Raw genomic sequence first — 14,412 nt, 5'->3', positions numbered from 1 at the left:
TCACAGCCCCCCCAGAATTCCACAGGCCTGTATCCTTCCACCTCCGCCTGGAGCTGATCGCAGAGCACCCAAAATTCCACAGGCCTGCACATTTATAGCTGTAGAGCCACACACATGACCAGACCATTTTAGCTGGCATCACTACAGTCCATTAACATTTGGACACACACGTGATGCCATATTTGTAAGTTTATTATAGAAACAAGAAATGTGATGCATTACAGTTATTTTACACTATATACGGGACTCTTTTGTTTTTGTGCAATATTCACACTTTTCTATTTGATTCTTTAATATTGGGTTTGCTGATAATTGGGCCCTTAAAAAAATAACACCCAACAATGGTTATCACAAGTAAAGTGATTATTATTATTTATAAATTGTTAAGAAAATGGTTATCACAAGTAAAGTGAATATTATTAATTATTAATTGTTAAGAATATTATTATTATTAATAGTAAATAAATATTATGAAAAAAAGCATTGTTAATGACATTATTATTATTAATATTAATAATAATAAAATGCATATTATGCTGTGTTTTTATTCTTAAAACTATATTTTAAGTTGTCATTGAGTTGAAAATCAGAAGTGACAATAATTACAAATTGGTTCTTCTTTTTGAGACTATTAAACATAGTAGTATAAGTAAACTTTTTAGATTCTTTAATATTATGTTTGCTGATAAATGGCACCAAAAACACTCAACAATGGTACTCACATCATATGTAATATTAATAATAATAATAATAATCATTATTATTTCACAATAAGAATATATTCAGTATGATATGTTCAAAATATGAATCCAACTTTTTTCATTTTTAAATCATATTTTAAGTTTTAAAAAAAAGAAGTAAACAACAAATAAAAATTAGTTCTGCTTTATGAGACACTTGACATAATAACTTTAAACAAAATAATAATGTGTATATGTCATAAAATTGTAGAAAACAGTGTCAACCTTATACAATATATTTATGTTAATTGATTAATTTATGTGTATATTGTGCATTTATGGGCTGTTATTACAGTAGCCTCAAATCTTACAGTGGCTCAGTCAATCAAATTTTTAAAGCCTTGATAATATCCTTCAGCAAAATACAATTTACCACACAATTCTCCAGTATCTGATGTATTTAATGTTTTCAGGGGTATTAATTAAATATACAGTCTGCTATATCTCATACTGTATGTTTATGTAACCACTCACCACCTCTCTCTCTTTCTCTAGGTGATCATCAGTATGCAGCTAATGTCAGGTGATCCTTGCTTTAAAAAGTAAGTTGTCCCTTAATTTTTAATAGATTTTGAAAAGTTTGAATTTCATATTCATATCTAAAATCTGCATCCTTCTGAAAAGACCAGCATATGTTTTGGATGCTGGTCTTCAGCATGGGACAGCCTAGTTTATTTAAGCTTAACAAGTGATACAGAAAGACCACGCTGGTCGAGCTGGCTCAACACTGAGTAACCCAGCAGCTCAAAATGACCTTGAAACTGTGCGACAATAGCAGATGCAGCTGCCGTGATGCCTTTGTAATAACTTGGGGAAGTCGTGGCCTAATGGTTAGAGAGTCGGACTCGTAACCCAAAGGAGTGAATGTACAGCGCTGTCTCCCACCTTCAATACCACGACTGAGGTGCCCTTGAGCAAGGCACCGGGAGTGAATGTACAGCGCTCTCTCCCACCTTCAATACCACGACTGAGGTGCCCTTGAGCAAGGCACCGAACCCCCAACTGCTCCCCGGGCGCCACAGCAAAAAAATGGCTGCCCACTGCTCCGGGTGTGTGTTCACGGCGTTTGTGTGTGTTCATTGCTGTGTGTGTGCACTTTGGATGGGTTAAATGCGGAGCACTAATTCCAAATATGGGTCACCATACTTGGCCACATGTTATGTCACTTTCACTTTTGTATTAGTTTGGGTGTCTATGCGGCTGTGCCAGAGTGCTTGTGCCAGTGTTTTTCTGACACCAATGTCTAGGACTGCATGAACACAGGAAGTCTGGTTCAACCACTTCTTGGTGATGTTTAGTTAAACAGAGTTGACAGTCAGACACAGAGTGGTTTTTTTTTTTTTTACACCGAGGTGTCTGCAGCTTGAAACCTCTGATTATTAGTTGAGGTGACATGTTTACTCAACCATTCTAAAGTAAGCAGTAAGATTTTTGTTCAAAATAAATTATACTTTAATTCAATTCAGTTGATCAAAAGTGACAGTAAAGACTACAGAATCCTCAATAAGATGCATCACGGTTAATATTAAAAATATTAAGCAGCACATTTGTTTTTAACACTAAAAATAATAAATGTTTCTTGAGCAGAAAATCAGCATATTGGAATGGTGTCTTCAGAATGATAAGTAGCACAATAATGAAAAATGTTACATTATTCAACACTGAAAATAGGAAGATAGGAAAATAGGAAGAAAAAAAATCACATTTCTGATCAATAATTAGCATTAAAACATTTATTTACAGGGATTTTTGTGAAGAAAAATTCATGTGTTTTTTTTTTCACTGCCCTCTCTCTTTATGTAGGTCTGATTGTATTCAGATGCACTAGTGTTTCTAGTATATTGGAGTAATTGTGTGGATGTGTTTGCATGCATGTTGAAATAGTTGACATTTATTCTGACATTTAGAGGGCGTAATATTAATCATCTCAAACAGCACCCAGAAACACTGAAAGGTGTGCTTCCTGTTATGTAAGCAAGCTGGCACACAATCTCCCATTAAAACAACACGTACAGTGTTCTGACAGTGGATTAGCAACCGAAATGAGTGACAAATAAACCTCCATGAAGAGGTGTGTGTGTGTGTGTCACTTCTGTCGTCACAGACATGTGAATCGTGCTCTAGTGAGAGTTGTATCATTGCTTCACTGTGGATGGTTGTCAAAAATAGTCATGCGCACTCATAAATCAAAGTGTTTGGTGGTGTTTCCCGGTGAGTGTGTGTTTGTGAGTCCTGCAGAAGTGTTTGTGTGTGTGTGGGAGTGCTCATTCTGCGCCTCGAGTGCTTTTAGCTCTGGCTGCTGCGTCATAGTTTTATGTCACTGTCGGTTTTAGAGGCACTTAAACCAGTGAAATGCCAGATTAGTACTTAAGAATAGTATATTATGTGATTTTGTATATGCTACATTGTCTTATTTTGATGATTTGTTATGTTTTTGTATGTTTATATGTTTTTAATGGAGATATTTTTGACTCTTCCAGGCCTCCATCCACTGCAATGACCATTGGTTTTCCAGGAGAAATAGAGACATGTCTACATGAGGACAGAAGAGGAGAGACACAGAGTGCAGCTAAAATCTGTACAGGTACCTCCACAGTCCTCACACAAAATCACTGCCTATACACCGGCCAATTTGGAATAATATGCTTTTTTTGTTTTTGAAAGAAGTCTCTAATGCTCACGAAAGCTGCTATTTGATCATGAAAATACAGTGAAAACAGTCATATTGTGAAATATTATTACAATCTGAATATTTTAAAATGTTATTTATTTATTTAAGTAACATTTTGTAATTTATTTATATTAAAAAAATTGAATAATTATTCCAAACCTTTGACTACGTTGGTATATTTAATTTTCTTAAAAACCTAGTAAAGTCTTAATTTGCATTTCAACAATTCCAAAATTAACAATGATGGTAACAATCCACTGATTTATTTATTTTTTTTCTAGAAAACCTAGGAAAAGGTTGCTTCAGTCATGGTTCTGTTCCAGATGAACTGGGAAAGTGTGGTCACTCAAGAACAGCCAGTTACGCCAGCCAACAGTCCAAGTTTTCCGGTCTGTTCATTCACACCAAATGTTTATTATTTTTTTATTCTATGACTTTTTGCATTATATATGTGCATATATATAATATTGATCAGTCTGGACATTCTTGTAGGCTACAGCACGGGTCATTCGCGCTCCTCCAGCCTGACGGAGCTCTCTCATAGGAGGAACTTGTCTGTGGGCAGTGTCTCCACTGGGATTGGCAGCCTACCAGAGCCCAGTGAGGACAGAGAGTCCCGCACACAGACCTGCACACCTTTACCCCAGCACTTAGCCACACCGTCCCACAGTGGGATCACAGCCAACAGGTAAACGTGTGTGCATCAGCTCTTCCGGCAAAATGTGTTTGTAGAAAAATCTTTTAGTGAAGTCTTGTATGTCTTGTATATGTTTGTATTTCAGGCACCCTGTAAAACAGGACTCGGTTGAGTCTCAGCTAAAGCGAGTGGATGCTACCAGAGTGGATGCTGATGATATCATCGAGACAATCCTACAGGGCCAAGACTTCAGCCGCAGCATACTGGACTCCAGTAATGAAGGTACTATTAGAAAGCACCTTGATGCATGCAGCACTTACTGTCCAGATGTTTAAAAATCCTGTTAAAAAGCCATATCATGTAAAAATTGATTGTATTTGCTTGTTTGAAATAGCACAGCTGGATGCATTATGAAGACATACTCTATTGTTCAAAAGTATGGGGTTGGCAAGATTTTTTAATATTTTTGATAGAAGTCTCTTATGCTCACCATGGCAAAAATACAGTAAAAATAGTGAAGTATTTTTACAATTTAAAATAGCTGTTTTCTATCTGAACATATTTTAAAATGTAATTTATTCCTGTGATGGCAATGCTGAATTTTTAGCATCATTACTTCAGTCTTCATGTCACATGATCTTTCAGAAATCATTCTAATATGCTGATTTGCTGTGTCAAGAAACATTTCGTATTATCAATGTTGAAAACAGTTGTGCTGCGTAACAAAATATATAATATAAATATAATATAGTATAAATGTCGTTAGTGTCGCTTTTGATTAATTTAATGTGTCCAAAAACTGACAAAACATTTTACTGTATACAGCAGCAAAACAGCCTGTTTATTTCTAAGGGTCAAAGAGAGGATGAAAAATTATCATGGAAAACAAATACAATAGCTTGTGGTACAAACAAATTGACTAACATTATGAGTGGACTTCAGGGAAAAAAATTAAATGCTATTGTTTCCTTTAAAAATCTACCAGGACTATATTTTGACTTGCCAAAGAAAAGGTACACACGCACACATATTATGACATCTGCTTCTACAAGTGTATTTTGAATAGCAACCTCCATAACACCAGGCTGTGGTCAACAGCCAACAGATGCACACACATGGAAACATTTCGTATATGACCAGCTCACACAGACCTTCACATCACAGCACACTGTATTCCACTGTCCCATAGTTGGCGCTCAATGCATTCACAAGACGCAAACTCTGGATAAGGAAATTCTGAGTTGTGTTTTACCACAGATGCTCAGTTGCACTTTAATATGCACCACATTGTGGCTTTGTAAGATGAATGTTTACTATGGTTACTACCGTCTCAAACAAACAGATGGTTAAATTTCCCCTCTTCTCTCTCTCTCTCTCTCTGACTCATGGATAGACCTCAGAGTCAGCAACTTTAAACTTAGTTGCCACAACATCTTTTCAAACATCTCGTTAGTTTCATGTTTTCTAACGCTTTTACTTTTTAATGTTAAAAAATTAGACCTTATTAATGGAGAAAAAAACCTTAGGAGAAACCAGGCTCAGTCGGGGGGCCAGTAATGTAAAATGGTACCATTTGTTAACATTAAAAAGTAAATGCATTAGCTAACATGAACTAATAATCAGCCATATATTTTCTAAAGTATTTATTCAACTTTCGTTAGTAAAAATATAATTATAATAGAATTGTTCATTGTTTGTTAATGTTTGTTCGCAGTGCATTATTTTAATGTTAACAAATAAAACTTAATTGCAAAAAATTTGTAAGTGCTGAGATTGATATGACTAATCTTAAAATATTGTTACTATTCATTATTAGTTTAACTAATGTAATATACACTGCTGTTCAAAAGTTTGGGATCAGTAAGATTTTTCATGTTTTTAAATAAGTTTCTTATGTTCATAAAGGCTGCATTTATTTATTCAAAAATTATATTTTTATTTCTGAAGGATCATGTGACACTGAAGACTGGAGAAATGGCTGATGAAAATTCAGCTTTGTATCACAGAAATAAATAATATTTTAAAGTATATTAAAATAGAAAACAGTTGTTTTAAATTGTAATATTTCACAATATTGCTTGTATTTGATCAAATAAATGCAGTCTTGATAAGCCTAAGGAACTTCTTATATATGTATATCATTATGGTATCATTAGGGATGTTTTTGGCCTTTTTATCATCCACCAGTTGACATGAGGGTTTATATTAGTGCTGTCAAACGATTAATCACATTCAAAATACAAGTTTTTGTTTACAGAATATATGTGTATGTACTGTGTATATTTATTATGTATATATAAATACACACACATGCATGTATATATTTAAGAAAAATATGTTATATTTATATATTAAATATATTTTTAAATAATATGAATTTATTTATTTAATATGAATATACATATGTACATTTAAATACATATAAATATTTTCAAAATATATACATGCATGTGTGTGTATTTATATATGCATAATAAATATTCACAGAACACTCACATATATTATGTAAAAAAACACTTTTATTTTGGATGCGATTAATCGCATATATATATATATATATTGCTCATTCATAACATTTATATTATAAATAAATATATTTAATATATAAACATAACATATTTTTTTGAAATATATACATGAATGTGTGTGTGTGTGTGTATTTATATATACATAATAAATATACACAGCACACATACATATATTATGCAAACAAAAACGTTTATTTTGGATGCGATTAATCGTTTGACAGCACTATTTTTCCCCCCCCTTTAAGCCTTTGCACCAACTGAATGATGTCTAAAATAAATATGTATGTGTGTTGCAGAGGAGGGTCTGCGACTGTTTGTTGGGCCAGGAGGCAGCACTGCACTGGGCTCTCAACACACCAGGTGAGATATATTATGTAACTTTCCCTGCCCCAAGGTCGCCACGGCAACTGGCATTATCCCTTATGCCGTCCTTGTGTGATACATGGTCATTGTGTTTTGCATTATAAGAAGCAGATTACAGAGAAATATAATGTTACATGAACTCTGACAATATCATAAAATTGCAGACTGTGGTAATGTAATTCTGTAATGTAATATAATGTAATATAATGCCTTGTCTCTCTCTTTCCATCATTCAGGGTTGGTGCAGGAGCTTTTGAACAGGTGGTTATAAAACGCTAGACTGAACGTCCGTGGGGGAAGGTGATGTAATATCCTGTGTCAAACGAGAGGACAGCAGTTGTCTTCGATCACAAGTAGCAGTTCTATTCTGGGCTCCTGACACATGGGCTCTAGGAATTTGTGGAATCACTGCTCCCCCTAGTGGTAAAGCTCTGAAGACAGACAGAAGCTTTGCTTAAGCTCAAAGTAACAGGAAATACTTGGATTGGTATTCTTTTACCAAAAATAGATAGTTATAGTTCTCACAGACACTTTAAAAAAACACTTGGAACCACTGGTGGAACTGAAAAGACATGTTACAGATTCAGGACTATTTTTAATGTAAAGATCAACTTTTTTTAAATCCACTGACACAGACTGATGCACTTTGGATTGTCTGATATTTCCTGGGTTGGATGCTGCTAATTTAAAAAAAAAAATAATAATAATAATCAAGTATACTAATTTACTCATGATTTCAAGTGGTCAACTTGAAATCATATTTCTGTCTTTTTGTGAGACCATCCATAATGGTCAAATTAAAATGTTACAGATGTTTTGATTTAAAAGAAAACTGTATAAATGTACAGTAAACAGATGACAGCTAAGATGGTCTGTACTGTAGGTGGCTGTTGGTTCAACACCCAGTCAAAGTGACCCACAAATGAGTCCGTTTCTAAGATCCCAGTTTAGTGCTGTCAGCATTTTGTCATCATAAACAAGACTCAACCACAAGTTGCACAGGGATGGACGCTGCAAATAGTGGACTGTTTGTTAAAATGGCATAATCCAAATTCATTTTACAGGCATTCCTTTTCAGCTAAGGAGAGACGTTGAAGACCTATTTAGGATCTATTTAATGCTGTTGTGTTTTTTGAAAGGGGTTTGTAAATGTGGGATATTTTATAGTTTATTACTGCAAAAATGTGTTTGAAAGAACATGCCAATTTTAAAGGCTAATAAAAAAGGGCTGTTTATCATTTCATATTGTAGATTACAAAACTGTAATATTTTTAAGAATGTATATAACATGAATTGAATTTATGTGTTCAGGCTTTCTGATAGCGACAACTGTCAAACTATAGAAAAACCTGAAGTCAAAGAAATAAAGAAAATAAAGATTTATGATATATCTGATGTTTCAAATCATAAAGGTCATGAAGTATATACATAAATACTTTTAGACAAAATTCAACATGCAATATATGTGCTTCACTCTAATATGTTGCATTTTAAGAATACATTTTGTTTAAAAAAATAAAATAAAACTGTTATATAATTTAAGTATTTGATTCTGTATTTTTAATTTGTTGCTAACTTACTATCGAGGGGTGAGAACCAGAAGGGCTTTACAGGAGGGCCAAAACAAAAACCAACAGGCTTAGTATGTTCAGAGTTAAGTCTTTTGGTTTCTAATGAATAACTCCAAAATTATCCGTACCCACTGTATATCTCCATTTCACCCAAAATGTCACTTATGCCCTTCTGGTTCTCACCCCTCGCTATGCTGGGTAGTTGTCTTTGCACATCTGAAATAAATATTGTTATAATTGAGCTGGTGATGCACAGTTTACATCTATATTATTTATTATATTAAGCTAGTTGGTATACATGTCCCATAATCATAATAAACACATCTTAAAAACATGCAGCCTTGGCCTTAAAGTAAATTTGGAGCGTTACTGCCACACAACACCAAGAGCACATGGAAAAACATAAGCACCTTCAACAGTATTTATATGGACTCTGCAAGACATCTGCAGTCAGGTACAAGCTATTGTAAACCACGCTGGAGGATCGTGTTGCCAAGTCCTGAGTAAAACACCTAAGCAATGCAGTTAGCGATTAACTTTTTTCCACCTGTAGACGAACCCCACTGTTTTTATTTTCACACAGAAATACATAGATATTTTATTAATGATTTTAAAAACAACATTACAGATATAAGAACATACAGAATATAAGCATTTTACTGTGACAACTTGGCAACCCCAGCCTTGCGTCCCTTTCCGCCGCCCCTCTTCCGTGCGCCATCTTGTCCCCACAACTCGGCGAAACGTCGTTAACTGAACGCTTCGCGTGCGTCTTCTAATCGCAGAGAATACGATCAAACGATCCAAAAATCAAGTTCGAATGAATTAAGAGACGTCGGTCCGCCACTCGCGCAGCTCGTTGAACGCGTTGCCGCCATATTCTTTTGGGGCAACGGTCGTTTCCTTTCGTTTAGTAGTTTAATGGCGTTGTGAAGGAACTGCCATGGCGGTTAGTCAACAGCAGCAGCAGGCCGTGAGCAAACCGGCCGGCGGGAAACATGGTAACGTCTTGCCGTTATGGGGCAACGAGAAGACTATGAACCTCAACCCCATGATCCTGACAAACGTCCTGTCGTCGCCATACTTCAAGGTCCAGCTGTACGAGCTCAAGACGTACCATGAGGTGGTGGACGAGATATACTTCAAGGTGGCGAAATTAACCCGGGCCGAGGAGCGTGAAGCCTGCGGTTTTCTTATTTGTGTTACATTGTCGATTCGAGTATTGCTCATTGGTTGTTTTTTTTCCTGTTAGGCTTAAATAGTTTTTAAATAATTGTCTTTTGATTTAAATGTAGTATTACGTGAGCTGAACTAGGCCGTGTTAGTCCATGGAGGCTAATTGTGCTAACTAGCTTTAGTTCAAAATATGCCTAACGTTATATGAATAGTTAGTTACCTCAGAAATTAAATTTGTGTCATTATGAACTTACCCACTCGTTGGTCCAAACCAGTAAGATTAAGCTACTTATTAGAACACACAAAGTATTTTGTATACTATAGACAGAATGACCGTACATTCAGTGTATTTTGTCGTTCAAAAGCTGGAGAAATGTGACCCTGGACCACAAAACCCGTCATAAGGGTCTCTTTTTTTTTTTTTTTAATTGAGATTTATACATCATCTGAAAGCTGATCAATAAGCTTTCCTTTGATGTGTGGTTTGTTAGGTTAGGACAAAATTTGGGGAGATACAACTATTTGAAAATCTGGAATCTGAGCGTGCAAAAAAAATCAAAATTGAGAAAATCACCTTTAAAGTTGTCCAAATGAAGTTCTTAGCTATGCATATTACTAATCAAAAATTAAGTTTTGATATATTTATGGTAAGAAAAAATCTTTAAAAAATCTTCATGGAACATGATCTTTACTTGATATCCTAATGATTTTGGCATTAAAAAAATTAATAATTTTACCCATACAATGTATTGTTGGCTATTGCTACAAATATACCCATGCGATTTACATTTAGACATTTAGCAGACGCTTTTATCCAAAGCGACTTACAAATGAAGACAATGGAAGCAATCAAAATCAACAAAAGAGCTATGATATGCAAGTGCTATAACAAGTCTCAGTTAGCTTAATGCAGTAAACGTAGCAAGGTTTTTTTTTTTGTTTTTTTTATGACTTAAGACTGGTTTTGTGGTCCAGGGTCACAAATAATCGTTCTGAGAGTGATTCCAACGATATCATTCCTCTGTCCTTATAGTTGTGGTGTGAACTTCCCTATTCTCATAGAATTACAACGACTAAATTAAAGTTATCGTCCTTTGTATGAACGGCCCTTTATTGTTACTACGGAAAATATAGTATCTTTCTATTAGCCAGTACTGTTGCAAAATAAATAAACAAAATGCAAAAGATTGTGAACTCTTTTCCCACTATTTATGATTTTAAAGTATTAGCTTTAAGTAGCATATTAACAGTAAGTTGTAGAATCTAGGTTTGAAAGAAGGTTAGCTTGGGATTGAGTTGTATTTTTCCTCTAATCATCTGACTTCCTTCTCAGGTCACCCATATGGAGCCATGGGAAAAAGGCAGCAGGAAGACCGCAGGGCAGACGGGAATGTGCGGAGGGGTAAGTAGAAGTACGTGCCTTGAGACCTCCTCGACTTTATCCTCCCATCCTCTGTCATTTTGATTAAATCAAGGGAGAGGTTCACTTAAGCAGGAAATAAGTCTAGCTGTAGGACTCATGATGTTTGTCTTGCAGGTTCGAGGAGTCGGTACGGGTGGGATTGTGTCCACTTCATTTTGCTTGCTGTATAAGCTATTTACACTGAAACTGACCCGCAAACAAGTGATGGGTCTCATCACTCACACAGATTCGCCCTATATCAGGTCACTGGGCTTCATGTACATCAGGTATGACTCAGAACACATAACATTACCTAAATTGTTTGTTTTTTGTGGGGTTTTTTAGTAACTTTCAGAAGTCACTTCATGTTTTGTTTTTTAACACTGCCATAGAGGTTCATGTGGGTGAACTACTTTGAATAATCTAATTCTAGCGTTGAATTTAGCAAAGGAATATGTTGAGCAGATGTAATCAAATTGCTGTATATGTGATGGTAATTTCGTAAGTATTTAGGTCAAGCTACATTGTTTGTTTGGATGATGCATATTTTCTGGCTTCAATGAATACACATTTATAATGTCAAATCTGTGTATTGTAGGTATACTCAACCACCTTCTGACTTGGTTGACTGGTATGATGAGTTCCTTGACGACGAGGAGGTATGTCACCACGGGTAATGCCTTCATCTCTCTCTTATTTCTAATGTACCCAATTGTAACCAGTAAGCTTTAGGCCAAATGCTGATTGTGATGCACATTGCTGTCCTTCAACCTTTGACCTCATTTGGCTTAATGTTGCTCTTGAGATACACAGTTACAACTGTGTGTGTGGTGGCAAGTTTACCCAAGACTTTAGATTACTGGTTTCTTATCTCACTGGGTATGCCATGTCTGTTCTGAGATCAGCACAAACTCTTAGCAAATGGTCCTTTGAGCTAGATGTGAAGTTCCATAGTTATTCCTCTGTGGTTAAATGTGTTAAATTGCATGCAATATTCTCTTAGCCCAGGTAAGTGTGTATATGGCAGCATGCCTCCGTGATTCATAGAGACATTTATGTTTGACCGTAAATATCAGATATCCATTACTGGATGCTGGCTCATCTCTTGTGCTCCTGCATGCCCACTCTCACCTGTAAACAAGTTGGTAATATATTATCCATTTTTTTAAAAAGTCCAGAAAAGGAGATCTAATTTGCTTTGAGCAGAAATTGCTGCCAGGCATGGTGGTGGTTATGTGTGTCTCTGGCTGACTGCCCTGTTCTCTCTCCCAGATGGCCCTTGTGATGCGGGTGGATTGGATATAGGGTGTGCTCCACACTCTTGGCTGGCGTTCGTGAGTGCAGTTAGACAAGCTCACCCACCCACTCCACCCCTTCACACGCACCGGTACAGCATATATATGTCAGCTGACCTACGACCTCCTCTGCATCGCACCTATTTTGAGTCATTGCATAGTAAGAGACATTGTGGAAGCTAATTATTTTGAAGCTCAGTCATGCAGTTTTGATCTATTGAAAATCAATATAATAAACTATTTTCTATAAAAAGTAAAGTAGAAAGACAGAAAATGTAAGTCTCTTAGGATTTCCACTTATGTTAAAGGTGCACTAAAGGTCCATTATGAAATAGCACCTTTTTTAGCTAGTGATCAAGGTATTTAAATGATGGTATTCCTTTTGTATACATAATGATTATTTGTTACTATAAAGTCCAAGATGGCGGTCGGTGGAACAAACAACAAAAATACTGAAAATTAAGTCAGGTGAGAGCAGAGGTGAAGACTCAGTATTTGGTCATCACAAATGAAGCATTTCATTCAGGACAGTGTAAAGTCTAATTATTAGCGTTAACCTGTATACCAGAGGTCGTGTGATAAGTGCATGTCTGAGTGTGTTCTTCGTGTTTGTGATTGTAGTTTTAATGGTTTTGCTCCTCTTTGTTTTTTGTGATCAGGAGTTGGACGTGAAGGCTGGAGGAGGGTGCGTAATGACGGTCGGAGAGATGCTCCGCTCCTTCCTGACCAAGCTGGAATGGTTCTCAACGTTGTTCCCACGAATTCCTGTTCCTGTTCAGAAATCAATCGACCAGCACATGAAGAGCCGACCACGTAAACCCCCGCAAAAAGATGCGCAGGATGAAGAGGCGGCAGCCGATTCGGGAAGGCATGGAGATAGGCGCCATTCCAGGTACATTCATTGTGTGTGGGCAGGATGAGATTATTTGGCTAACCAGATCAGCAGTGATCAGTGTTTGTGGTGTTGTGTTTGAACTGTAGTGGCGATGTAAGAAGGCAACTTCAACTTTTTTAACTTCAGCTTATTTAAATGATCACCAACCATTTTGAATGGACTATTTAAGACCAGCCATAATTACTCCGTAATAAAAAAACGGTTACTGGAGTACGTTTTACAAGAAAATAATATTTCAGTATTTCTACTTCTTTGTTTAATTCAATGTGGCACTTGCCATTTCTTTGGAATTGTTTGTATATAATGGACACTGTTGGATTTAAGCCCAACTCATTTTTTGTGGTGTTGGTTGTTGAAGGGGTCATGAATTGCCGTTTTTGTTAATTTTGTACTGTGCTCTGAGGTCCACATATGTTACAACGATTTTTACGTAAGAATTATAATTTAGAAGTAATAGGCTATTTTCTGTCCTGTTTTGACGTCCCTCATCGGGCATGGAAGATTATATACTTGGAAGTAAATGCCCACTGGTATGATTGGCAGTTCAGTTTTGCAGTTTTTCATAGATAGACCCTGCTATGATTTAAGTAAAAAACATAAATACTACATATCAAACAATCCGTAACCGACAAAGCGGGAGTGACCACGTAATAAAACAGTTACTCACACTTGTGTGTTGCGACATTACTGTCGCAGCATCGTATTTTAGTTTCAATCTTTCTGAAAATCCTGTTGAATTGTGCCTTGTTTGTAAACGTATCCTGGGTAAAATTAATTGAAATGCTCTTATTTCTGCTCTGAGTTATGCTTGTCTATATCAGATTCTGTCTTTCATTAAATCTGAATGCAGTTAAAGGGATAGTTCACCCAAAAATGAAAATTCTGTCATTAATTACTCATCCTCATGTCATTTCAAACCCGTTAAGACCTTCGTTCATCTTCGGAACACAAATTATGATATTTTTGATGGAATCTAAGAGCTGTCTGACCCTGCATAGACAGCAATACAACTGAAATGTTCCCAAGTTCAGAGACGTAACAAGGAGTAATTTTACAAAGCTAGGAGAATACTTTGTGCAAAAGAAAAAAAAAAAAAAACACTTTATTCAACAATTCGTCTCCTCCGCGTCACCC

The 14,412-nt window shown here is 36.0% G+C and overlaps 2 protein-coding genes across 3 annotated transcripts in view; both read left to right on the top strand.

Moving 5' to 3' along the window:
- The window catches only part of LOC107749181 (protein FAM102B-like), a 12,749-nt gene extending 2,965 nt beyond the window's left edge, over positions 1 to 9,784 (top strand). The window contains exons 5-12 of one of the 2 annotated variants that reach the window (XR_001640999.1): positions 1,236 to 1,282; positions 3,221 to 3,324; positions 3,693 to 3,800; positions 3,904 to 4,099; positions 4,194 to 4,330; positions 6,873 to 6,936; positions 7,176 to 8,444; positions 9,773 to 9,784. Coding sequence is in view for 1 of the 2 variants with exons in the window: in XM_016564285.1 (XP_016419771.1) it covers positions 1,236 to 1,282; positions 3,221 to 3,324; positions 3,693 to 3,800; positions 3,904 to 4,099; positions 4,194 to 4,330; positions 6,873 to 6,936; positions 7,176 to 7,218 (699 nt within the window). In the remaining variant the exon portion in view is untranslated. Of the gene's footprint in view, positions 1 to 1,235; positions 1,283 to 3,220; positions 3,325 to 3,692; positions 3,801 to 3,903; positions 4,100 to 4,193; positions 4,331 to 6,872; positions 6,937 to 7,175; positions 8,482 to 9,772 lie in introns of those variants that run through there. The other variant, XM_016564285.1, reaches the window with a different exon arrangement.
- The window catches only part of LOC107749180 (pre-mRNA-splicing factor 38B-like), a 9,884-nt gene continuing 4,666 nt past the window's right edge, over positions 9,195 to 14,412 (top strand). The window contains exons 1-5 of the mRNA XM_016564283.1: positions 9,195 to 9,657; positions 11,020 to 11,088; positions 11,224 to 11,375; positions 11,687 to 11,747; positions 13,043 to 13,275. Of these exons, the coding sequence (XP_016419769.1) occupies positions 9,454 to 9,657; positions 11,020 to 11,088; positions 11,224 to 11,375; positions 11,687 to 11,747; positions 13,043 to 13,275 (719 nt within the window). The 5' untranslated portion in view covers positions 9,195 to 9,453. The remainder of the gene's footprint in view (positions 9,658 to 11,019; positions 11,089 to 11,223; positions 11,376 to 11,686; positions 11,748 to 13,042; positions 13,276 to 14,412) is intronic.

This window comes from Sinocyclocheilus rhinocerous, unplaced genomic scaffold (assembly GCF_001515625.1).
Source record: "Sinocyclocheilus rhinocerous isolate Xijiao unplaced genomic scaffold, SAMN03320098_v1.1 scaffold919, whole genome shotgun sequence".
NCBI classification, from domain to species: Eukaryota; Metazoa; Chordata; class Actinopteri; order Cypriniformes; family Cyprinidae; genus Sinocyclocheilus; species Sinocyclocheilus rhinocerous.
The sequence above is the reverse complement of the archived record's forward strand: the minus strand, read 5'-3'. Positions and strand labels throughout refer to the sequence as shown.